General features: G+C 39.9%; 1 protein-coding gene across 1 annotated transcript; it reads left to right on the forward strand.

Moving 5' to 3' along the window:
* Positions 1 to 1,555: 1,555 nt before the first annotated feature.
* On the forward strand, positions 1,556 to 22,687 carry LOC110526548 (brorin). The gene is made up of 4 exons (XM_021607603.2): positions 1,556 to 1,877; positions 12,494 to 13,254; positions 14,979 to 15,108; positions 21,809 to 22,687. The coding sequence occupies exons 2-4, from the start codon at positions 12,574 to 12,576 to the stop codon at positions 21,958 to 21,960; spliced, it is 963 nt and encodes a 320-aa protein (XP_021463278.1). The 5' UTR covers positions 1,556 to 1,877; positions 12,494 to 12,573; the 3' UTR covers positions 21,961 to 22,687.
* The last annotated feature ends 1,219 nt before the right edge of the window (positions 22,688 to 23,906 follow it).

The raw sequence follows: 23,906 nt of genomic DNA on the forward strand, positions 1-23,906 counted from the left end.
TAATAAACGTATCCTCTGTAGCAGAAGTAACTCTGGGTCTTCCTTTCCTGTGGCAGTCTTCATGAGAGACAGTTTCATCATAGCGCTTGATGGTTTTTGCGACTGCTCTTGAAGAAACTTTCAAAGTTGTTGAAATTTTCCAGATTGACTGACCTTCATGTATTAAAGTACTGATGGACTGTTATTTCTCTTTGCTTATTTGATTTGTTCTTGCCATAATATGGACTTGGTCTTTTACCAAATAGGCCTATCTTCTGTATGCCAACCCTACCTTGTCACAACACAACTGATTGGCTCAAACGAAGGAAAGAAATTCCATAAATTTACTTTTAACAAGGCACACCTGTTAATTGAAATGCATTCCAGGTGACCACCTCATGAAGCTGGTTGAGAGAATACTACTTTGAAGAATCTATAATGTAGAAAATTGTAAAAAAAATAAAGAAAGAAAGACCCTTGAATGAGTCGGTGTGGCAAAACGTTTGACGGGTACTGTATATTTATCCATTTTGAATTCAGGGTGTAACACAACACAATGTAGAATAAGTCAAGGGGTATAAATACTTTCTGAAGGCACTGTATTAAACTTTTTTTTATATATAAATTGAAAGATTCATAATTTCCCTGTGCTCACAATCCAACCCCCTAAGAACCCAAGAAATACATAACATGGTCTTACATTTCCAAATAGTGGATTATTCCATTCAGGTCTAAAATGCTGTTGAATATAATCAATAGTTAGGGAATGGAAATGTAATGACAGCAAGTAAAGACATTTCAACCTTAGGTGAAGGGTAACTGCAGCAACAGCCAACAGTGGTGCTGGGCTGTGTGCCCTGGGCAGTTAGGAGTTCACAGACTTTTGTTTAATGTAAGAGTAATGATTTCCCTTCTGGCCCTTTCACAGGGGAAAGTAAAAGGGGCATGGAATTTCTCGAAATAATCAATTATATTAATGTAGTACCCACAGTGTTGGGAATGAAAAAGATTTGAGCTTAATCACTCTGCAGTGCTACTCTATGACATGTACAGTATGCATGTTGTCATACTCTGATAAATGCCTAGATTTTCCCGAGAGTGAGCATTGAGTAAGACATTGACCAAATAGCTTAATTATGGTACTGGAATGTGTTATGAATTATATAATTTTTTATTGTGGTAAAAAAGGTAAGGTGTGTGTGTGTGTGTGTGTGTGTGTGTGTGTGTGTGTGTTCTTTGACTTGAGCATTTAGTTGTCTGGGCACAGTCTCAGTTCACAATGGTTTTCTCATATCAGCCAAATGAAATTACTGTAGTGAAACATTACATCAAGGACCCTCAAAGAACAGGATAACCTACTAAAAACAATATATTGGTTGGTTCGTTAACCCGAGGGTCTTCACAGACTCACTCATGCTTTATTGTTGAATTCTCCATAAAGAAGCCATACGCAACCCTTCTAGTGGTCAAGTCCACGCTCCTATTTCATTGACCCCATGAATATGTGACGCAAGGACCCTAATGTTTTTTTGGTCACCCATACCAAAAAAAGTGCCAATGTAGACCAGGGAGAGAGCGCATTGGCGTCACACTCGTCTCACAGTGTATCGAACGAACGACAGAACAGTTGTTATACTGCACGTAGAATGGAAGACCGTAAGTTGTGCAAGACACGTCTAGACAATCAAGCATCCTTATTGGGAACTACGCTACTAGATCAGTGTTTGCAATAGTGTTTGTATTATTGGTTTGTTGTAGGCTATATACGACCGTTTATCTGTCTCGATAGTGATATGTTGTTACCGTGGGCAGTTTATAGCCTGTAATAAGAAAGCTTCGACTTCTTCCTCAACCCAACCGTCAGCCAACGGATAAAGGACACATGCAGAAGCTTACAGGTAACATGCATTTATATTATCTGCCACTTTCAATTGGTTCGCAATTTATGCAGGTGTATACCCCACCAATTAATCCAATATGAAATAATGTGGCTTCATTCATACCAATTGACTTTGTTCAATAGGAGATAGTTGTGTAAATATCTGATGATTCATAGCATCACGCCCCTGACATCTATAGTATACAGAATGGATTTAAAGGTAGTAAATGCATAATACAATGTGCATGCATATCTGGACAGATTGGAAACCGGTGAGGTAGTAATAACATAATAAAACCATTCGAAGACGGTCTACCTGCGTATGACTGTTGCGCTCTAATCTGACGACCAATCTAATAAACTAAATGTGTATGTCGCTATAATCAGAATAATGAAAGGTTTTATTTTATGTTGAATTGGACAACAATGTGAATTCGCTGCGAAATAACATTCGTACCTCCTGTTTTGAGATGTCTGGCAATGTCTAAAGTCAATTTAATAACCGAGGCTATAGCGCTGTAACAGGTGCTGGAAACTGAATAAACATGTTGAGGTGGGGATGTCAAGACCAAGCACAATCTATTTGATCATACTGCAAATGAACTTCTTGAAATAAGCAATTGCAATATAAAACATTGTATTCTCCTATCACATGCATCATTTGTCATCATGTCATGTTGAAAGGTTTGAACCATAGAAACCTCATATAATCATTTAACAACCAATAGGTCAGTGTGCTTAGTAAACATCTCTCAAACAATCCGTTCTGAAAATGGTGTGTCTGTGTTATAGTAGTAGTAGAGCTTAGTATAAGCCTTAAGAGAACACTGCCTTTCCCTTTAATAACTGCAGCTTAGCTTTAATTGGGGGATTTTGGTTGTCGACTACACGATGGCCCACTGGGCATAGTCATCAATTCAAAGTCTATTCCACATTGGTTCAACGTCATTAAATGACGTGGCAACAACGTTGATTCAACCAGTGTAAGCCCAGTGTGGGAGTTGAACTGGTCTTGAGGTTAATCGTGTGAATGGGGTATCATTGCTGATGTGATAGGTGACCTCCAGCACACAGTTGCTACCTTATTTAAGAGTCAATGGCCCTGTACACGCTCAAATTGTACCACTGATACGACTGTGATACAGTTGACAGTTTTTCTGCACAAAAATAAATTCACAAGCATTGTGGATATATATATATATATATATATATATATATATATATTTTTTTTTTTTTTTCAGTCAAGCTCTCTGTTGTATCACAACAATATCAATAGCATCACAACCATTGAGGCAAATGTGTTGTTGTACATCAGTTGTACAACATGACTGTGTAAAGAGCCATAAAATAGGAAATGCTTCAGCCAGTTATTCTCTTCCCAGCTTACTCTGCTACGGTCTGTTATAAACTGCTGATGCTATCCAACCTCGGAGTTAAGGGCAGACTCCACTACATTCCCATTTGCATAAGACTACATTTGATAATTTAGTAGACCCACCCTAACAAAGGAGGCCGAGCAGCATAGCGTAGAGATGATAATCATGAATAAACAATGATGGCCGTTATTCGCTCGCTTCCCCCAGAAGATTTTGGCATGAAGGGAGAACTCCACTCAAGAATAAGAGATGGACCCTTCATAGATGTGTGTTGGACCAACAAGAGCATTTAGAGCAGTCAGCCATGGAACAACTCTAGGCTCTCAACAAAGAAGGAAGGAAGGATGAGGAAGATCAGGTCCCCAAAAGTGCTCATCTAAATCATTTGTATTGGCCAGCCCTTGCCAAACCAGTCCAATTCAAATATTATACATGAGTCTATAAGCAACAACTATACAGTCTTCACTCAATGTAAAACTGGCATTTTATTAGACACCGTCGGTCAAAAGTTTTAGAACACCTACTCATTCAAGGGTTTTCTTTTTTAAAAAACATTTTCCACATTGTAGAATAATAGTGAATACATCAAAACTATGAAATATCACATATGGAATCATGTAAAAAAATATATATATATATATTTACATCAAAATATATTTTATATTTGAAATTCTTCAAATAACCACCCTTTGCCGCCTTGATGACAGCTTTGCACACTCTTGACATTCTCTCAACCAGCTTCACCTGGAATGCTTTTCCAACAGTCTTGAAGGAGATCCCACATATGCTGAGCACTTGTTGGCTGATTTCCTTCACTCTGCGGTCCAACCCATCCCAAACCATCTTAATTTGGTTTTCGGCCGGGGGATTGTGGAGGCCAGGTCATCTGATGCAGCACTCCATCACTCTCCATGGTAAAATAGCCCTTACACAGCCTGGATGTGTGTTGTGTCATTGTCCTGTTGAAAAACAATTGATAGTCCCGCTAAGCCCAAACTAGATAGGGTGACGTATTGCTGCAGAATGCTGTGGTAACCATGCTGGTTAAAGTGTGCCTTGAATTCTAAATAAATCACAGACTGTGTTACCAGCGAAGCACCCCCACATTATTGCACCTCCTCCTTCATGCTTTACGGTGGGAAATACACATGCGGAGATCATCCGTTCACCCACACCGGGTCTCACAAAAACACGGCGGTTGGAACCAAAAATCTCCAATTTGGACTCCAGACCAAGTTACAGATTTCCACTGGTCTAATGTCCATTGCTCTTGTTTCTTGGCCCAAGCAAGTCTCTTATTATTATTGGTGTCCTTTAGTAGTGGTTTCTTTGCAGCAATTCGACCATGAAGGCCTGATTCACATAGTCTCCTCTGGACAGTTGATGTTGAGATGTGTCTGTTACTTGAACTATGTGAAGCATTTATTTGGGCTGTAATTTTTGAGGCTGGTAAGTATAATGAACTTATCCTCTGCAGCAGAGGTAACTCTGCGTATCCCATTCCTGTGGCAGTCCTCATGAGAGCCAGTTTCATCATAGCGCTTGATGGTTTTTGCAACTGCTCTTGAAGAAACTTGAAACTTTCTTGAAATGTTCCGTATTGACTGACCTTCATGTGTTAAAATAATGATGGACTATCGTTTCTTTTTTGCTTATTTGAGCTGTTCTTGCCATAATATGGACTTGGTATTTTGCCAAATAGGGCTATCATCTGTATACCACCCCCACTACCTTGTCACAACACAACTGACTGGCTCAAACAAATAAAGAAGGAAAGAAATCCCACAAATTAATTTTTAAGAAGGCACACCTGTTAATTGAAATGCATTCCAGGTGACTACCTCATGAAGCTGGTTGAGAGAATGCCAAGAGTGTGCAAAGCTGTCATTAAGGCAAAGGGTGGCTGTTTGTAGAATCTCAAGTATAAAATATTTTTTGATTTGTTTAACACTGTTGGTTACTACATGATTCCATATGTGTTATTTCATAGTTTTGATGTCTTCACTATTATTCTACAATGTAGAAAATAGTAAAAATAAAGAAAAACCCTTCAATGAGTAGGTCTGTCCAAACTTTTGACCGGTAGTTAAGTTTTGATGTAGCCTTCCTTGCCTGGCTGGCTGATGAATAAGACTATAATATAACATATGTCACAATTTCAGTGTCTCGTTAAATGTTATTGAACCTGGCAGTTTCACACTCTTAAATAGCATAGCCAGATGAAATTTTGCCGAGCCCGATTAAATGTTGCTGAGACATTGCATTGTTCAGTCACATAGGCATTTTGAGATGTGAAGACAACTTCGACTGAACCTCGACTGAATCACAACTGTGTCAACAGTAACGACTAGCCTAAACCTGCTCTCATCAAAAGACAAAACCTGTTCATTCATTCTAAACCAGTAGAGCAGTACACCTTTAAATGTCACTTGAAACATTGATAGTCTTCTGTCAGCCAGACAGGCATCAATAAACCTTTCATTCTGTGCTCATACAACCACTATTGTTGTACTGAATTATACAGAAATAACTCATTACCACTGTTAGATAATCATTGGGATTATTTCCACATATGCAATTGACTTCCACATGAACTAACAGATCAAAGGCAATAAGAGAAAAACAATATGAGAAAAAGAAAGACGAACACACAGTTGACGAGAGCCACTATGAACCAAGATTCTGGTTGATGGTTAGCCTGAGGACAATACAGAGTCCAGTAGGAGGGAAAGAGGACAGCTAGCATGCAACAGTAGTAGCAGCGGGACTGTCGCAGCCAGGCACTAGCAGCTTTTAGGTTACGGCAAATAGAGCCAAATGATGTCCTTTTACTAATGAACCACTGGCTCTGTCTGCTGCGGCACTATCGGTATGCACCTTGTTCTGCCACCTCTCAGAGCCCAGTCTCAGCCTTGCTTCTTTGATTTTGCCTCTTGGCTCATACACAACAATTTAACAGAACAGAATCACCTCACAAATAACAAACGCCACTGGCATCCCACACCACTCATTTTCAATTCAAGTCTGTTCTGTGAATGGATTGGAATTGTTTTCGGGTATTGCAAAATTATCATTGTCTTAAATGCAGATGTTGAAGTAACCTCGTCCCCGGGCTGGAAGTCTAGGGCCGTGGTGTTGAGACTACACATGAAGTGACTTCCAATTTATGTTTGGAATTGAGTTTGAATTCACCGCAGCCCTTATCTCAATATATACTTCCCCGAGGTTCCAGGACAGGCCCATCCATTTATTAGTGTGGCATATCCTAAGAAATTACATTTTTTTTTTAACGTTGTTACTGATAACATATGTTTCTTGTTCCCTTTATATTACTATATAGCATTTTTTTTTTAAAGACTGACTTGCTCAGAGAAAGCTTAAAATATTTATACAGCTTCTATTCTTTCAAGAGAATCCTAATTAGGAAACGGTAGTTGCAGCTACTCTGTTGAAAGCTAATTCAGTGCCAGTGGAGTTGACATTTGAATCAATACTGCATGGACTCTTTTTAAATGGGTCCCGATACATGTCTACAGCTCATTGTTAGGTCAAAGTCAATACAGAGAAATCTTACCTTTTTACACAGAGATAGACACATCTATTCCGCTGCAGTGTCAAAACAAAACACAGAAAGGCATTAAATCACAAAAATAAATGACATGTTATGATAGTTTAGTGACTCAAATAGATTGATTAGTAATGAAAGAAAACGTGTCTTCGTCTCTGTCACAAGACATTGCATACGGGTGTCATCAACATGACCTCGCCAACTCAATGCAGTAATTGACGTCCGTCCTACTTACCTAGGACCAACTCTGTGGCATTGTGGATAGTGTGTTCACCCTGATATTGGAAGGTTGGGAGTTAGATCCCTGGATGAGTCATACCAAGGACTATAAAAATGGGACCCGATGGCGGTGAGGACCTGTGACAGACTAACAGTCCTGTCTAGGAGGTGCACTTGAAACCTGCAGAAACAGGAGATAGGCGCCTGCTTCTATGGGCTGTTCCATCTCGCACAAGCTGATAGTATTCACACGCCTTGACTTTTTTTCCAATACCCCATAATGTCAAAGTGGAATTATGTTTTTGAAAATGTTTACAAATGAATTAAAAACGAAATGCTGAAATGTTTAAAGTCAATAACTATTCAACCCCTTTGTTATGGCAAGCCTAAATACATTCAGGAGTAAAAAATGGCCTAATAAGTTGCATGGACTCACTCTGTGTGCAATAATATTGATTCACATGATTTTAGAAGGACTACTTCCGCTCTTTACCCCACATATATAATTATCTGTTAGGTCCCTCAGTCGAGCAGTGAATTACAAACACAGATTCAACTACGAAGACCATGGTTTTCCAATGCCTCGCAAAGGGCACTTATTGGTAGATGGATACAAATGGAAAAAAAACAGACATTGAATATCCATTTGAGCATGGTGAAGTTATTAATTACACGTTGGATGGTGTATCAATACACCCAGTCACTACAAAGATACAGACATCCTTCCTAACTCAGTAAGAAACCACTCAGAACTTTCACCATGAGGCCAATGGTGAGTTTAAAACAGTTGCAGAGTTAAATGGCTGTGATAGGAGAAAACTGAGGATGGATCAACAACATTTTAGTTGCTCCACAATACTAACCTAACTGACAGAGGGAAAAGAAGGAAGCCTGTACAGAATAAAAAATATTCAGAAACATGCATCCTGTTTGCGACAAGGCAATAAAGTAATACTGCAAAAAAATGTGGCAAAGCAATGAACTTTTTGTCCTGAAAACAAAGGGTTATGTTTGGGGCAAATCCAATACAACACATTAATGAGTAGCACTCTCCATATTTTCAAGCTTAGTGATGGCTGCATCATGTTATGAGTATGCTTGTAATTGTTATGTACTGGGGAGTATTTGAGGATAAAAAATAAATGTAATGGTGCTCAGCACAGGCAAAATCCTAGAGAAAAACTTGGTTCAGTCTGATTTCCACCAGACACTGGGAGATGATTTCACCTTTCAGCAGGACAATAACCTAAAACAAAAGGCCAAATCTACAGTGCCTTGCGAAAGTATTCGGCCCCCTTGAACTTTTCGTCCTTTTGCCACATTTCAGGCTTCAAACATAAAGATATAAAACTGTATTTTTTTGTGAAGAATCAACAACAAGTGGGACACAATCATGAAGTGGAACGACATTTATTGGATATTTCAAACTTTTTTAACAAATCAAAAACTGAAAAATTGGGCGTGCAAAATTATTCAGCCCCTTTACTTTCAGTGCAGCAAACTCTCTCAAGAAGTTCAGTGAGGATCTCTGAATGATCCAATGTTGACCTAAATGACTAATGATGATAAATACAATCCACCTGTGTGTAATCAAGTCTCCGTATAAATGCACCTGCACTGTGATAGTCTCAGAGGTCCGTTAAAAGCGCAGAGAGCATCATGAAGAACAAGGAACACACCAGGCAGGTCCGAGATACTGTTGTGAAGAAGTTTAAAGCCGGATTTGGATACAAAAATATTTCCCAAGCTTTAAACATCCCAAGGAGCACTGTGCAAGCGATAATATTGAAATGGAAGGAGTATCAGACCACTGCAAATCTACCAAGACCTGGCCGTCCCTCTAAACTTTCAGCTCATACAAGGAGAAGACTGATCAGAGATGCAGCCAAGAGGCCCATGATCACTCTGGATGAACTGCAGAGATCTACAGCTGAGGTGGGAGACTCTGTCCATAGGACAACAATCAGTCGTATATTGCACAAATCTGGCCTTTATGGAAGAGTGGCAAGAAGAAAGCCATTTCTTAAAGATATCCATAAAAAGTGTTGTTTAAAGTTTGCCACAAGCCACCTGGGAGACACACCAAACATGTGGAAGAAGGTGCTCTGGTCAGATGAAACCAAAATTGAACTTTTTGGCAACAATGCAAAACGTTATGTTTGGCGTAAAAGCAACACAGCTCATCACCCTGAACACACCATGCCCACTGTCAAACATGGTGGTGGCAGCATCATGGTTTGGGCCTGCTTTTCTTCAGCAGGGACAGGGAAGATGGTTAAAATTGATGGGAAGATGGATGGAGCCAAATACAGGACCATTCTGGAAGAAAACCTGATGGAGTCTGCAAAAGACCTGAGACTGGGACGGAGATTTGTCTTCCAACAAGACAATGATCCAAAACATAAAGCAAAATCTACAATGGAATGGTTCAAAAATAAACATATCCAGGTGTTAGAATGGCCAAGTCAAAGTCCAGACCTGAATCCAATCGAGAATCTGTGGAAAGAACTGAAAACTGCTGTTCACAAGTGCTCTCCATCCAACCTCACTGAGCTCGAGCTGTTTTGCAAGGAGGAATGGGAAAAAATGTCAGTCTCTCGATGTGCAAAACTGATAGAGGCATACCCCAAGTGACTTACAGCTGTAATCGCAGCAAAAGGTGGCGCTACAAAGTATTAACTTAAGGGGGCTGAATAATTTTGCACGCCCAATTTTTCAGTTTTTGATTTGTTAAAAAAGTTTGAAATATCCAATAAATTTCGTTCCACTTCATGATTGTGTCCCACTTGTTGTTTATTCTTCACAAAAAAATACAGTTTTATATCTTTATGTTTGAAGCCTGAAATGTGGCAAAAGGTCGCAAAGTTCAAGGGGGCCGAATACTTTCGCAAGGCACTGTACACTGGAGTTGCTTACCGAGAAGATAGTGAATCTTCCTGAGTGGCTGAGTTACAGTTTTGACTTCAATCTATTTGAAAATCTATGGCAAGACCTGGAAATGGTTGTCTAGCAATGATAAACTACTAATTTATAGGGCTTGAAGAATTTAGAAAAGAATAATGTGCAAATGTTGCACAGTCCAGGGGTGGAAAGCTCTTAGAGTCTTACCTAGAAAGACTCACAGCTGTAATCACTGCCAAAGGTGCTTCTACAAAATATTGACTCAGGAGTGTGAATATTTATGTAAATAATATATTCAATACATTTGCGAACATTTCTGATTATTTCACTTTGTCATTATGGGATATTGTGTGTAGATGAGTGAATTTCAAAAAATATTTAATCCATTTTGAATTCAGGCTGTAACATAACAAAATAATAAGTCAAAGGGTATGAATACTTTCTGAAGGCACTGTACTTACCTAGGGTGGTGGTGTCATGAGACTGTCATAGAAAATGTAATACAGCAAATAGTCATGACAGTTGGTGTCTGTTATGACAACCAAACACTGTCATGACACAACCATTGTTTGATTACTGAATTTGGTAGATTATGATTACTGAATTTGGTAGATATGGCCATTGTTTGACAAATATAAATAATGAATCCAAAGGCGTAATTTTTATTCCCTTTTCATTAGTGGTCTCAAACTCCTGGCCAGCGGGGCACATCAGATCCGTAAGCCGCAGTTTGGTGGCCCTGTCTGGAGTTTGAGACCACTGCACAAAACAGGAGCCAAAGTTATAGAATAGACTGTATAAGGACACACTTAATTTTATTGCTCTTAATAACACTGTTCACTGATCTAAGTTGGTCTGGTCATTTCTTCAAGCTACAGTAAAATCATTCTTCCTGATGAGAATCATGATCTCTTTTCTAATCAATTTCTCCCTGCATACAGTTCTCTGATTTATTTGAACTGGTATCCATTGATTATTTTTCCTTTGTTCTGAGTTGGGAGTGAGAGGGTTAGATTCAAGTTATTTTTTAGCCATTTTCTCCTCAGTCTATCTCTGCTGGAAGTATTTGATGCAAGGAAGCGTTCATGTAAGAAAGCCTATTGATTTCCTGACAGGCCAAATCAATATTGTCCCAGTAAATAGGCTTTTCTTCATGTCATGTGAGGTGTTTCTTTGATAGGATCAGACATTGCAATCAAAAAACGGAATTCTTACCGTTATTGGGGCTAACATGGAGACAATTAGTCATATCTGTTTATGCTGTATAGCCAGCTAGATGCATAAAGAGGTCAATGGAACTCGACCAAACAATGTAAATGCCATGGATACGCGTGGGGGAAAGTTCTTGAATCTTCTTATTGCCCCCCTGCAAAATTAGCCTACATTTAGGCTGGGTTCGAATACCCATACTTACATACCGTATGCTACATACTTAATGAGTATATACTACATACTATATACCATTAGTAGTTAGTTAGATAGCTTATAGTTAATATACTGGAAAGTTTGATGTATAAGTAGCCAATTAACTTTAGGTAGCTAGCTAAAATACCGGTACATACTGCTGTAATGTTATACTATGTGGTTCGTAAGGACAGCTAGCAAAGCAAATTGTCAGCCAACAGAATGTGTAAGGTAACTTATTTGAAAAGTCGTTACTTTATTACATTGATCAACATTTTCTTAACATTTGTCATAATAGGTTAAAGCAATTCATTTGTATCCACTCTCGTACTTCGGGCTGTATATTTTTCGACATTTTCTTCAAATCTGAAAACGATGTGAAGCCACGCCCATTTCCTGAAGAATTGCATTATGGGCCCTAAAGTACAGAAATAGTGTCCTCTGTGTGTATACTTTATATTTTGGAGAATTTAGTACGACATATGGGAACTTTTGGCAGCATACTGACTGTATCCATACTATGACCAATAAGCATACTATGTACTTCATTCACGTCACAAATAGTACGGTTAGTGCGGTTAGTATGAGTATTCGGACACAGCTTTAGTCTATTATTTGTATATGTATTTCACACTATGTTAAGGTAAACATCAGAGTATAATGCTGTATGGATGTCAACCCCAATACATGTTCATGTCATCGTCAGCAATAAACTGTATTACAGTTAAAAACGACTTTGACTACCACCTCTAATTTATTTTATGCTAGCTATGCTATATACAAAACAGGAGTTAGCATATACAAAACAGGAGTTAGCGTTTAGCAGTCACTTTTTCTATACCTGAAAAGGGGCAACTTCTAAATGTTGTGCTGCGAAATCTGCCAAATACCCTGTATATCCAAATCGGACTTTGGTAACCACACTGTGGGCCTGTCCTAATACATTTATCATGATGCATTTGAAGAATATTCACTTTGTTAGATCAGATTTGTTGAAATGTGCATCATCTGGCATCCTTCTTCTATCCCCCACGGTCTGCGTTCCATTGACCTCTTCACCGCATCTATCCAACTGATTCTGGACCACGCTAGGAGACAATATAAATGTCTATACTAAATGTGACAATCCTGTCAAATAATTATAACGGTTTCATTTTCTTTTTCCAGATGGACTGGCTCACACCGGAGATGTGAAGTGTGTTATGTGAAGCCAAGGTGTCATCCCACCTTATAGGTGGTGGGGAGAGATGCTGCACTCTGTTGCCATGACAGCGGAAGTCCTGTTTGTTATGTGGTTTCTCATGACCAGTAGTCAGTGTAATCCCGTGGCAGACTTGTTGGTGAGCCGGGAACGCTTTGAGCGTGTCCTGACCCAGGCCAGAGAGGACAAGTATGACAAGCAGCAGGCCTCGGAGGGGGCGCTCAGTTACAGCACCCAACAACAGCTGAAGGAGATCAGCTTCATGGGCCTGGAGGCCAACAGAGGGGTCAGCAATAGAACTTCTGTCAACAGATCCAGGACGAACTCCAGCTCCCAGAAACGTGGTGGATCCAAGGGTGGGAAGGCATCACAGGAGTTGTGGGAAGAGCAAGAGGGGGGCCTGAGTCGAGTAGACGAGGGCCCTACAAGTGAAACAAACCTCTCTCTCGACGCTATCGACGAGTACGCATATCCAGATTACAGGGGGAAGGGCTGCATTGATGAGAGTGGCTTTGTGTTTGCCATCGGGGAGAAATTTACTCCGGGGCCCTCCACGTGCCCTTGCCTCTGCACCGACGAGGGACCCCTGTGTGCCAAGCCTGAATGTCCCAAAGTTCACCCTCGCTGCATCCGGGTGGACACCAGCCAGTGCTGTCCAGAGTGCAAGGAGAAGAAGAACTACTGTGAGTTCAGGGGGAAAGTCTACGCAACGCTACAAGAGTTTAAGGTGAGTCTGGAAATGAGGTCTTTAAAGATTTACAGGGTCGTATTCTCTAGGAACCAAACAAAAGCCAACAAGCCAAAAAGGGAAGGGATTGCGTCAACATGTCCAATAAGAAACATTTGTGTTTGTTATCCGTTGCAAAACGTTTGGCTACATGAATGTCTCTTCGACAGTCTGTGCTTCACGAGATCAACCTCTTGAGTTGAAAAGAAACTCCAGCACACTGGTGATCTACATGCGCCACAGATTGAATGCATCTTGTTACCAACGTTTCAGTCTCAGTAGACCTTCATCAGGGAAACTGTTGATGGCCTGCCAGTTGTATGCTGGGTTAATCGTGAGCACTATACCAAGACAACGATCGTTTTCAGTGCAGCAAGCAAAAAAGCAGCCAAGCACATTTCAAAGTTTGCATTCATTTTATTCACACAAAGCTTGAATTTTACTTTGCGCTGCTGAATTGAATAGTACGGTTTAAGCTTAAGAGTATTTTTCCCCTTGATATTCCTATCTTGATGCACTTGCTAGTTTTTGTGGAGTTTATTTTAAGCCAAGCTCAGGAGACCTCAAAAGGCCTTATCTCTTGATTTACTATACCATCAACTTTCTATTCTATATTTGATCAAAAATGTATTATATGTGGCTGTATAATGCTTCCCTTTGTGCTAGCACTGGAGGGTCACACCAAGAGGTTAGGTCTAATATGGGATTTATTTCTGCTAACGCAGAGTGATACAAGCAGCTCTGTATGGAGAGGCACAGCTTGTTGCTCTCCTGGGAGAAGTCTGCAGAGAGAGAGAGAGAGAGAGAGAGACAGTCAGAGAGATCAGAGAAAGAGAAGAGAAAGAGAGAGAGATACCGACTTCCACTGAAGTAAATAGCACTATCCTCTGTGGGTGCCTGCCTATGGGATTTGAAACAAAGCAACAGGCAGAGCCTTCTGGTTGATTGCTGTGTTCTGCGGTGGTACAGTAAGTGGCGTCTCTCTTGCCGTTTTTCACAGTGGAGTGCCAGGCCGAAGCTCGAGACGCTCTGCAATCAACTTGATCCATGCTGTTAGGATTAACCTATGGTCCCTGATTAAAAGGAAAGCCTCACATGGCCACGAGTGCCTTCAGACTAAAACTTACAGCGGTAACATCTCCAGTCGAGGGGGGTGACTTGGTTGAAGGCGTATCGTCGGCACAAGCTGCATCAGACAGTCTTTCGGACCTGTTTTTCTCCAATACTTTCAGAAATGGAAAGCTCCATTAAACAAACAAACTGTTCTCTCTTGTTCACAAAGCAATACACTTGGAAGCTTCTATCTGTTACCCACTGAGCACACAATCAGCACATTGATTTCCCCATTTTCGGTTGATTGCGCACTGAAGTTCATTTCTCCTCTCCTTCAAATAAAGTATTTATTTCCAATAACGTTCTGTAAGATCGGAACTTCCTGTGTTCTAAGCTTTGCGGCTGAATGTTCGATGTTCAATTCCATTGTGTTGGCTGGTGGGACGGACATGTGTGTGTGCCTGTGTGTGTGTGTGTGTGTGTGTGTGTGTGTGTGTGTGTGTGTGTGTGTGTGTGTGTGTGTGTGTGTGTGTGTGTGTGTGTGTGCGTGCGTGCGTGCGTGTGTGTGTGTGTGTGTGTGCGTGTGTGTGTGTGTGTCTGTGTGTGTCTGTGTGCGAGTGAGTGCTTACATGAAAGAGATTTACAAATAGTCTTTCTCCCTCTGCCCCCAGGTGTCTCCGTGTGAGACGTGTCGCTGTGAGGGGAGTGGAGAGGTGTTGTGCTCTGTGTCAGCATGCCCTCAAACAGAGTGTGTCGATCCAGAGTATGAGCCTGATCAGTGCTGCCCCATCTGTAAGACCGGTGAGTGATCATGCTTGTCTCAAAACACTTACGTTACCTTAATACGGAACACACAGCATGCGCACATGCAGCACTGAGCCATTTCATTTACCATTTGAATTGGAGTGTTTTGTCTTTGGGAAATCATACATGATTGGCCAGAAAAATCATGCCTTATCATAGTTTGTTGCCGTGCTATTAATTAATATGATAGTGTGTAAGTGTGAATGCCTCTTTTATTACCCAGCCCTATTTTTTTCCCAACGTGAACAGATGCTCCTGGTAAGTTGCCACAATATGCTGGTGTAAATAAAAGGTGAATCAAGATTTGGGAATCCTGGGTTAGGGTGAGAACCTTCTGATTTGAAAGCATTGCACTTGCATCTTATAGGATTGCCTCTCTGGCTCACTGTGGATTATCTGAAATAGTTTCAGATGATTTTAGACAGCATGTCCTAGATTGTGTCCCCTTGTTTTTCATGGCGTGACTCTAATGCAACATGGCAATGTCAGCAACGTTGCCTCCTTCAGCAAAAAATAATGATGACTGGTGATATGCAACTTATCTCGGCCACTTAAAGCGATGCCGTACCACAAACAAGGGAAATGCAGTCAACGTGAAATGAAATATCTTCATATTTGCTCTATTGCTGCAAACACACAAAAACTGATACCAACAAACAGTAATACCTTTGTCATCTTCACTTGTGAAAAACCACCATTTAATATTAGTGCTGTAATTGTTTTCTGAAACACATTTCATTGATAGTGATATTTTTTCAATAGCTATTTTTTGCATACATGTGCATCCTGTCTCTTCAGCAGTAGTGCTCTCTCTTTCTCTAGAGATGTCTTGGAATGATAAAGTTAGTACAAGTTCCTTGGTGCTGAGATTTGAACAACTCAATGTTTGCCCCAAAGTCATGTTTTGGTGGGTTCCATTTTCAGTTAAGAATCTGCAGAGAAGAGGCACAAGGACCTGCACTAGGAGAAATATGGCATACTGTATTTGGTAACCATGTATATCAAAGATCCAAACAAATCTATGCGCTCATTCAGGCAATAAGAGCTTTGTAGTGTTGTGGTTTTAAAATGAATCAAGGCCAGCTTCAGTCCCTCTATTACCATAAGATTACCACATTTCAATTCCCCCCCCGTTTTAGAGTAGCACTGTAAAAATGTAAAGTGGTACTTGACTGTACATTTGAAACACATTTTGTCATGGCTCCATTTATCACGTTGGAGGTAAGACCCAGATGCAGACAGCGTTGAAGAAACAAAAGTTTATTCCTGACAACAGGGGCAGGCAATCAACAGGTCAAGGCAGGCAGGGGTCAATAATCCAGAGAAGGTATAAATGGTCCAGAACGGCAGGCAGTCTCAGGGTCAGGGCAGGCAGAACGGTCAAAACCCGGGAAGGACTAGAAAACAGGAGCAGGAAAACAGGCAGGAGCAGGGAAAAATGCTGGTAGGTATTAAAGAACAAAACGAACTGGCAACAGACAAACAGAGAATACAGGTATAAATACACAAGGGATAATAGGGAAGATGGGCGACACCTGGAGAGGGGTGGAGTCAAGCACACAGATGAAACAGATCAGGGTGTGACACCATTGAGAAGTGCTTGGGTCGGTAGATTTTTTCATGGGCCTCAACATGGGTTTAGGTGTCTTCATTGTTTCATTGTGTTTCATAGTCTAGGCTACATTTACACGGTCTTGTAACAAAAATAAATGTTACTCATTTTCTGGCGTCTGTAAGAGGGCAATTGTCAGCCCTTGTAAAGGCCACTTATATCTGAATCAAGCTGAGAAGTTAACCTTTTTCTCATACGTCTCTATTAATGTTGCGCATCCAGCTGCTTTAAGGGACTATGCAAAAAAAAACATTGGTGCGTCCCAATAATGATCTCCTTTCTTCTAAAGTGTACACTCATTCACACACTCATTCACTACTTCCCACAGAGCTCAAAGCATTGAGCTCTGAGGGAGTTTGCACCCTATTTCTTATAGCAATTATTTCCTTTAAAATCTGTGAAGTCAAGTGAACAAGGAGGAGAGAGACATAATTGGGACGCAGGAAGAGTGTTGATGCAGGAAGTTGTCTTACTGGGCCAGTAGGCAGCATCTTCATTCTGATCTCAGTGTCCTAGTGTTGCACCATTATGGACACTAGGTTGTTCTGGTTCTCATGTGTTTGATACCCTGTCAAAGAGATGGAAGTACATACTCATTTGCTTCCCTTGACGGTCCCTTCCCACTGGGCACAGACATCAATTCAATGTCCATTCCACATTGGTTCAACATGATTTAATTGAAATGGCATGAAAACAACTTCCGTTAAACAGTGTGTGCCCAGTGGGTTGCCACCTCATTCACATTTCTTACATTACGTGTCCTTGTATGTTAACGTGTAGGTAGACAACACAACTTTTGCTGTAATTTTTGATTAGAGTAAGTGATCTTTATGTCCCTGTGCACTTAAATGTTGATTACAGATCTACCAAACTTAAGCAGCTTAACCACTCTCCAATACGTTTGACTCAGGTAGTCTCTTAAGTTTTTCACTGTATCGTAGGAGTGCCAGGCTCACATACAGATGTTGTCTAAGGGGGAAACAGCTGCTGCGACCTCCTGAGCGCTCCATGCATCTGAAGTATGACATCAAAGCACCTCTCATTGCTAATGGCCATCGTGTCGCAGACAGGATGGAAGACACACAAAAAAAGATTGTCTAGTTGTGAAAAATAACTTGTACTTGGGTCAGTAGATTACAGTAGATGTCCTTACTGACATGTTCAATATAAATTATGTTTTTAGAAGAACATCTGAGAAATCGAAGTTGGTCAATTAAGTCATAGCCTACTTGGCATTAATGCTGTCATTCTTTTATCTCATTTTTACATGCATTACATTACTATAATGAATTATGATAGTAGGCATTCTATTAACATTGTAAAAAGCCTACGTGTTGGGAAGTTTGATAACTTCATCTATTATCTAATCATTCGCGATCGTCAGTGAGAGCAACATGTCTCAGATGTGTTGTTCACGCTGTACGCAAAGAGACACTTGAGGAAGACCCACGGGGGACAGATGAAAGTGAGAGATATCGCTAGCATCCAACCCAGGCAGTTGTTCATGAATATCAAAGAACATCTGTGGCATTGCAACTTTGTGAAATTAAAACAGGTTCACATTAGGTTTTTACCTGCTCATTGAACCAGGGTAATCTATCATGAAGATACAATCATCACATCATATTTGGTATTACGTAACAACTAAAATACAGATGGCAGAATGCATTTACAGTCAATTGAAGTGTGGAAGAAAGACAAAAACAACTTTTCTCATCCTCTTAATACTTCTAAAGAGTCCATGCACGTGTTTTGTGCCCAAATTCAATTATACCTGTCGACACAATGGACTAAAAGTATACTAAGGAAATGTAGCATCACTTCTGTAAGTTTCCTGCTGCTTCCAAGAATCCAGTAGTTGACTTTACTGACTCTAACTCCCTCTGTCCTCAATGCCTCAGTGGTGGTACTGGTAGCCCCTCCGTCTCGAGTTTTGCTCGTGCAGACCATCGCCTTGGCAACACTTAAGGAAACAAGTGGTGCTCTCAAAGGCTCAGACATTGGGGTCGACACTCATCCCAGGAGGTTGTAATAAACAGTCGAGACCGTAGACAAAACCCTTTCAAATGGCAAAACACAAGAGGAAGAAGCCTGGTCGCTAGGGGGAATAGCAACTCTCTCGTTTAAAATGAGGGAGGTATTGGTAAAAAAATATTAATTGAAGAAGTTTAGAGATGCCGTGAAAATATATTTAAGAGCTCTTTCAAAATGGCAGGCGTAGGAGACATACATGGTGGTGGGGATATTAGACTGCATTGATTTCCCACTTCGAAGCAGCTCTCGACCACCCTTGATTATGAAGGAAAGCAATGGCTTCCATTCTCGATGGCTTCCATTCTCGATACTATTACTCCTACTCATTAAATGCAAAAGCTCAGCTGTCCATAACCATTCAACTGTGCAACATTTTGCTCTTTTTATTTCAATAATGCTCCCCGCAGACTCTATTAGACAACTTGCAAGACTATTACGATGGAAATATTTGTAGGCTTATTTCAGGCACCTTTGCTTTAGCTTATTTGTTTTACATGGAAACACAGACAATGACAGCTTGTGAGATTAACATGAATGGAAAATGCTCTACTACTAGATAAACACTAAAGCCTAACATAGAAGGTGTGCTGATTCACAGAAGGTAAAACCTGGCACTGTCTTACACCATTGACTGTTCCAGAATAATGTGGCAGCACATATTCAAGACGGCACACTCATTCTAGTGCAACAGGTTGGGAAGTAAATGATTCATAGCATAGAAAATCACTGCTCCAAAGGCTTCTCACACCCAAACAATTTCTATGACCATTTTCACAAAGCCAAGGCATTTTGCTGCATTCATAATGCATTTGTACTAAAGAACTACATTACGGGAAGGGATTTCTCACTATTCTGCTATTTCCCTTACCTCAACTCTCAGAGCCAGTAAATTGGAGCATTAAGGTTGTGTACATTATAAGGATGTGTCCCTGATTTATTTCTATCTCTCGTCTACCGCCAGTAGCGTTGAGCCACAGGTGCTAATGGCTGCTTCTTTCACATTCAGCCCGCCGGCTCAGTTTTCAGTACCTATTACACAATCACATTTTGGACTGTCCATTTGTGTTTTCTGATGTAGTCTGATGCTTGAGGTTATTAATGGTGGATAATGCTCTTTTGAGGCCCATTAAATGTTTTCGGATAAAAAACACTTTCTACTGTCAGAGAGAAGAGAGATGTTGTGTTAATGAAGCCATGGTGGCTAAAAGATGGGTATTCGTGTGATAAGCAGAAAGAAAGGGTGGCAGCATAGAGTAAGCACAGCAGAGAGGCACATAATGGGTGCATACATTAATAGGATTGAGTGTCATGCTAATCATTCTGTCCACAAATGGATGACGGGGCTGTCTGTCGCTCAAGTCTTAGCTACATAGCAACATTTCTCCTGGTTTGTATTGGGGTGAAGTATACCTCTTTATAGCATCACACATTGTTTACCAGTTTGTCTCAATCATTTTGATGGACTATCCTTGAGGAAATATTTTGCTTAATGTTATTAATGACTCAATTGCGACAGAAGACGGGACATGTGGTGAGTTGTTATTCAGGGAGGGTTTCTTCAGTCTTCATCTAGAGTTATAAATCTGTGAGTGCTCGCATTTTGACAGCCCCAGCAAACTGTTCACTATAGATTGATGCGCCAGCATGCCTCTCCTCAGTGCTTCTGTCCAGTGAAGATTCCTATTGCTTCAGCTGAAAGACTCACAACTTATCAGTGGGAGCAGCATCTTAATACCAGAATAGTGTTGCTCAAGCTCATGTTTTTTTTTAAGGAGAAACCATTGCCTGCAGCTGTATGTCATGTTGTGGCCTCAGCTCCAGGAATGGGTATTTGGGTCCATGCTGCTTGAACGATAAGGGATGATTTATGTGAATATATTTTTAGCCAGTTGTGGAAGACAAATGGAGCTTTTTGAGACAATGGCCACCGTTTCACACTGGGAACCAGAGCTAAGTAGGTTATAATGTAGGTTACATGTAAACTAAAAATTGATGAACAGAGATTTTACATTTCAGTGCAACTGCATTTATTAATAGAATATTGATGTTTTGCAAAGTTGTATGTCTGATTTAAGCATGATGTTGAAGTGGTTTTGATCATATGTGCATTAGTAACATTATTTTTCATCAGAGAGACAATCCAATGAAGGGTAACAAATTTGGGCATGTCTTCCTTTTTACCACCTGTTCAGGGGTTCGGCACCATGAAAAACAGCTCAGTGGGACTGTTGTTGGAGTGCGTGGAATCTCAACTGTCCAGTGTTCTTCCCGATTTGTATTGGCGTGATTGATAAACAGTAGCGATTATTTCATAGTTTTGATGTCTTCAATATTATTCTACTATGTATAAAATAGTAAAAATAAAGAAAAACCCTTGAATGAGTAGGTGTGTCCAAACTGTTGACTGGTACTGTGTATTATGACGACATTTGGTGACGTTTTTGTTCGTTTTGGTCTTCAGCAAGTTTGTTTTTGGTTGTTCATACATTTTTTTACAGTCAGGCAAGCCAAATTCGGCAGCCAAAGTCTACTTCTCTTCATTGGTGATTGGTAAACAGTAGCGATTCTTCAATTAAGTGTTTGTTGTCATTCAACAAGAGACAATTTGTTTTCATTAATTTTTTTTCACCTGAGAAATACAGCACCAAACAGCTTAGTTATATGTAAAATTGCGCAACTAAGATCTGATCAGCAAAAAACGTTAAAATTAATGAAATATTTATTGAGTTATCTATTACTATTTTGAGGACGCGTATACTGTCTACGGAATCTCAAGATGGACAAACAGTACTACTGAAGCTTTTTTCTCATTTTTCAACAAAGGTATTTTTAAGGGAGTATGCGAGCACACTTATTCGGTTTGCCCAGCCGAGTTTGGCTAGGCGCCAGCCGAACCAAAGCATGCTGACGGCTTTAGCCAGCCCATCCACTCCATTCACAATCCCACTAAGCTATTTTTCAGGGTAGATCAGCTCTTTGATTGACTGTATACAAAATCATTGAGATTGTCTGAGATCACTTTAACAGTTACCTTGATTCTTCTTTTGCCAGGGCCAAACTGTTATGCAGACACACAAGTGATCCCAGCTGGGCGCGAGGTGAAGATTGATGAGTGTACAATCTGCTACTGCACGTATGAAGTGGGCACGTGGCAGATCGAACATCAGGCTACCTGCAGCAAGAATGATTGCCAGGTGAGCTAGAGACTGGCCCTGACAGTGGGTATGGGGGCAGGGGCTATGGATCCATAGGTGCCCTCGCCGTGTCCATGTCAGCCAGCACGCAACTCAACGCTAGCCTGATTAAACCAGACTGAACGCTGGTGAGCGCAAAAAATGTTGAATGCAGCATTCAGTCTAGTTTAACCTGGCTAACTCAATGCAGCCTTCACCCAGTCTATACCAGACATCAAGGTCACCCCCAGACCGTATGATTTCTGCATTTACAATCACAAGTATTATTAAATCAAGCTTTATATGAAGAGTTTGAATCCATATACAGAATATCTATTTATCTATGTACTGAATTATTTATGGAGAAAAACTATCCAAAACATATTTTTTTATAGCCACTGCATTTTATTAAACTGCAATGAATTGGGTTAGAGGTCAAATAAACATCATGGAATGTATAGAATCCTTACTGTCTGTGTTTCATAGAGGTAGAAACCATAGCCTACTGACAGGTGGTGTCATTCTTATACGATGCACCACCTGAAGTAAAACAATGGGTAAAACTTGTAAGGTTTCAATATGAAAATTGTATGTAATTTTGAAAATAACTTAGTGAAGAAATGTAAGAAATTACATGACTGTTTTGTGATTTACTTATATGTATTTTGCAATTTCAATGTGTTTTGATTTCATGCGCTTTTTGTAAGCAGTTCTCTTTGTATTATGTATTCACGTTTAAAATAAACAGCAACCTGTGCGCTGTAGGTGCTTGTATGATAATATCAATCAATTTCTTGAACCAAATACATTAAAAAAAAGTATAATATATTTTTTTTTTCAATTGTATATTTTTTTTTATCCAACTCCAGATACAAACTTACACATACGAACAACAACTTACAGACACACACAAATGATGACTACCTCTCATCTGCCCAGACCCACATGCTCACGCCCCCATCCATAGTGCCTGCATTATCGTTTGCCACTTGACCTTAAATTGTACCAATTTATTTTTCTTGGTCGCCCATGCTATTTCAATATTTCAATATTTCAATAGTAAATATTTGGATTTTTGCCATTATGTTAATTTGGCACGTTTTTAGTTTGTTTTTTCAAGATGAGCGATGAGAAGAGAATCATCCAGTCCATTGGGTATCTCACTACACCATGTCTTGAAATATGCATGCAAATGGATTAAAAGTAAGTTTACATTGTAATTTTTCTGACAACCAACTTTCTAGTTCCGCCCACAACTTCTGAACTTAATAGCATTCCCAGAAAGCATGGATTATTGAGTCGTTATTAGTTTTACACTTAAGACATGAATCTGCCATTGTGTTGTAGCATTTTTGAATTTATCTTGTATAATAAATTCTATATATTATTTTATACTGGATTAAGCACACATTTTTGTTAACTGTAATTCTGTTAGTGATGCTCCAACTTCCCTCCTTCTTATGCCAACATCAGTTCTTTTTAAGTATTAATTCCAATAGTTTAAATTTTTTTTCTAGGATATTGTCAGTTGGATAGGCTCTCTGCAAGGTTTTGTATATCTTCCCTATCATATGAACATCCTTTTCCGACTGAAATAGGATTCCCTCAAGGTTGCTCTGATGTCCAAAATATATTTTGTGATATGTAACTTTTAAGTATGTATTCGAAACTGTCTGCAATTGGTTAGTCCAAAATCACTTTTTTAATCTGTCATGGAAATAATGTATTTTCTGTTACCAAGTAATTTTCAGTTTCTGTGCCTTTATATTTATGTTTTCCATGTGGACCAATTTATCTGTGAATTCTGAAAAGCTATCCAAGGATTGTTCCAGAAGGTTGTGTTTTTAGGGCGTGATATTGGTTCTTGTAGAACACGTTTCATTTTCTGCCAAATTGTTATAGTGTTCTTAACTATGAAGTTGTTTATGTTCTTAGCTTTATCCTTTGAAAATAGACACGTAGAAAGACTCTGGGGA

This window comes from Oncorhynchus mykiss, chromosome 1 (assembly GCF_013265735.2).
Source record: "Oncorhynchus mykiss isolate Arlee chromosome 1, USDA_OmykA_1.1, whole genome shotgun sequence".
Classification (NCBI taxonomy): Eukaryota; Metazoa; Chordata; class Actinopteri; order Salmoniformes; family Salmonidae; genus Oncorhynchus; species Oncorhynchus mykiss.

Bases quoted from the DNA above. Each gene is read 5' to 3' on its own strand.
- LOC110526548 (XM_021607603.2), top strand. From the start codon at position 12,574: ATGCTGCACTCTGTTGCCATGACAGCGGAAGTCCTGTTTGTTATGTGG. The intron at 13,255-14,978 runs GTGAGTCTGGAA...CTCTGCCCCCAG, and splicing joins CAACGCTACAAGAGTTTAAG to GTGTCTCCGTGTGAGACGTG. The intron at 15,109-21,808 runs GTGAGTGATCAT...TTCTTTTGCCAG, and splicing joins CTGCCCCATCTGTAAGACCG to GGCCAAACTGTTATGCAGAC.